Genomic DNA, 2,211 nt, shown 5'->3' on the forward strand with positions numbered 1-2,211 from the left:
ACTCGATGTCCGGAAAACCCGATGTCAGAAAATTCTCTCGCGAGAAGATTCTCTCGCTGAGAAAATTCGGTCCTATTATGGAATGAATGGAGTCGTTCGCAAGACGAAGCGGAAAAATGTGCGGCATTTGTGCACGTTCACCACGGATCGAACGAGTCCACGATGTTTCACACATTGCTGACGGACGAGTGACTCGATTCGAGAGTGGCACACAAGACTTTTCGGTCGCGTTCCGAGTTGATTTGAACGCAGTTATCTTTTCCGGATATCCCATCAAGCCAGTATGGCGTCGACCTCAAACGAAATTGTTTCGGAGCGGGGTAGGCCCAAACTAGTCCACGACGGTTATGTATACGTCAGGGAGAAGACGAGCAAAGACGGGTCCACTCGGTTCTGGAGGTGTCAACAAGTGGGTGCTTGCAAAGCTCGTTTGCACAGCTGTATCGACAGTAATGAAGTCCTCAAAGTTATCGGGACTCACAGCGATGAGCCTAACCCAGGAGCAATCGAGATGGCTAGCCGGAGATGTTCCTTGAAGCGTCGTGCGGTAGAAAGCCAGAGTACACCACTGCAGCTCATTGAAGATGCTTTCGAAGGATCTTCTCTAGCCGCCAAGTTAGTCGCCCCGAATACTGAATCCTTGGCTCGGACTGTGAATCGAGCCCGAAAAGCCGAGAGAAGACCACCGGCGATCCCTACTAGTCGGGCGACTATTACCATTCCTTTCGAATACACTGTCTACCAGAGTGAGCCAGGCCTTTCTGAATCTTTCCTGATCGGCGACTCGGGTGAGTTTCGAGAGCAGTGATGCTGATACCGATTGATCATTTATCTATACTCGGCTCGTCATTCGGAATTCACCCATAAATCTTCATCTTTTGAACCCTGCGTATTTGCTCTCGACAGGTGAAGGAGACGAGCAACGCATACTGGTATGTATTTGGTCGAGAGTCTGTTTCTCAATGGATCGGACTAGTGCGAAAAATTTACGTCGATGGCACGTTTAGCCTGTCTCCGGATTTGTTCTATCAGATTGTTGTCGTTCTTGCCGAGAGGGAAGGGTTCGTACTGCCGGCATGCTACGCTCTGCTGCCGAATAAGAGTGAAGATACCTACCGCCGCATGATTCGAATAATACGCAACGCCTGGCCCTGCATGAACCCAGAAGCGATTTCAATGGATTTTGAGAAAGGCCTAATCAACGCCTTCAGCGAAGCTTTCCCAGCCGCTGCGATTCACGGCTGCTTGTTCCACCTTGTAAAGAATTTGAAGAAAAAGCTCACGGAACTCCATCTGATGAGCCGCTATCGCACCGACGGAAACTTTTCGCTCTCTTCGCGCATGATCGCCGGTCTTGCCTTCGTTCCCCCGAGTTCCATGGACAACGTGATTGCCGAGTTGGCAGTCTTTCTACCCGAGGAGTTAATGCCAGTCCTAAAATATTTTGAAGACACCTATGTTGGTTCGTTACGGCATATACGTCCGGACGGGAGCGTTGTACGTCAAGAGCCATTGTTCCCCGTCCGCATGTGGTCGGTTTACGAACGCACGATCAACAACGACTCCCGGACGAACAACTATGCCGAGGCTGCGCATAAGAGGCTCCAGACCGAGTTTGGTGTAGACCACCCGTCGCTGTGGAGGTTAATCGATGGGTTGAAAAAGATACAGCACCATCGGGACATTCTTCTCGCCCGATACATCAGCGGCCTTCAACCGAGAGCAAGGCGCAAGAAATATCTCAAAATCGATGAAAGACTTCGCGAACTTGTGAACACATTCGGCGCTCGTACACCCGTGGAATTCCTACGAGGCGTTGCCAACAATTTTCTTATGGAGATCTGACCCTCATTGTGATCTTAAAAGTGCCTATATCCGCCAGGCTCACGGTCGAGCTAAATTAAAATGACATCGGAATATCATGGGACGTCTTTTCTCGTTCTCTTTCGATTCTTCCTCCAAGCCCTGATCACCGCGTTGTTAGTTCAGCATCAGGGCCATGTTTTTCAGCGTGCGTTTCAATCATCTAAGTCTAGACTTGTGGCATGATCGCATGTACGGTCGATCCACACATCGAGTTGACCGGCATCGAATCGTCTGGCATCGATTAATTCGGGCATCGAGTCGGTCGGCATCGAATAATTCGGGCATCGATCCGTCCTGGGATCGAGTTGTCTCGGCATCGAGCTGTCGGCATCGAGTTGTCCGGCA

General features: G+C 50.4%; 1 protein-coding gene across 1 annotated transcript; it reads left to right on the top strand.

The window, feature by feature from the left end:
* Window positions 1–283: 283 nt before the first annotated feature.
* Window positions 284–1,845, top strand: LOC108864999 (uncharacterized). Its single transcript, XM_018641584.1, has 3 exons — window positions 284–788; window positions 907–932; window positions 1,033–1,845. The coding sequence occupies exons 1-3, from the start codon at window positions 284–286 to the stop codon at window positions 1,843–1,845; spliced, it is 1,344 nt and encodes a 447-aa protein (XP_018497100.1).
* Window positions 1,846–2,211: the final 366 nt, after the last annotated feature.

Source organism: Galendromus occidentalis, unplaced genomic scaffold, assembly GCF_000255335.2.
Source record: "Galendromus occidentalis unplaced genomic scaffold, Mocc_1.1 scf7180000075814, whole genome shotgun sequence".
NCBI lineage: Eukaryota > Metazoa > Arthropoda > Arachnida > Mesostigmata > Phytoseiidae > Galendromus > Galendromus occidentalis.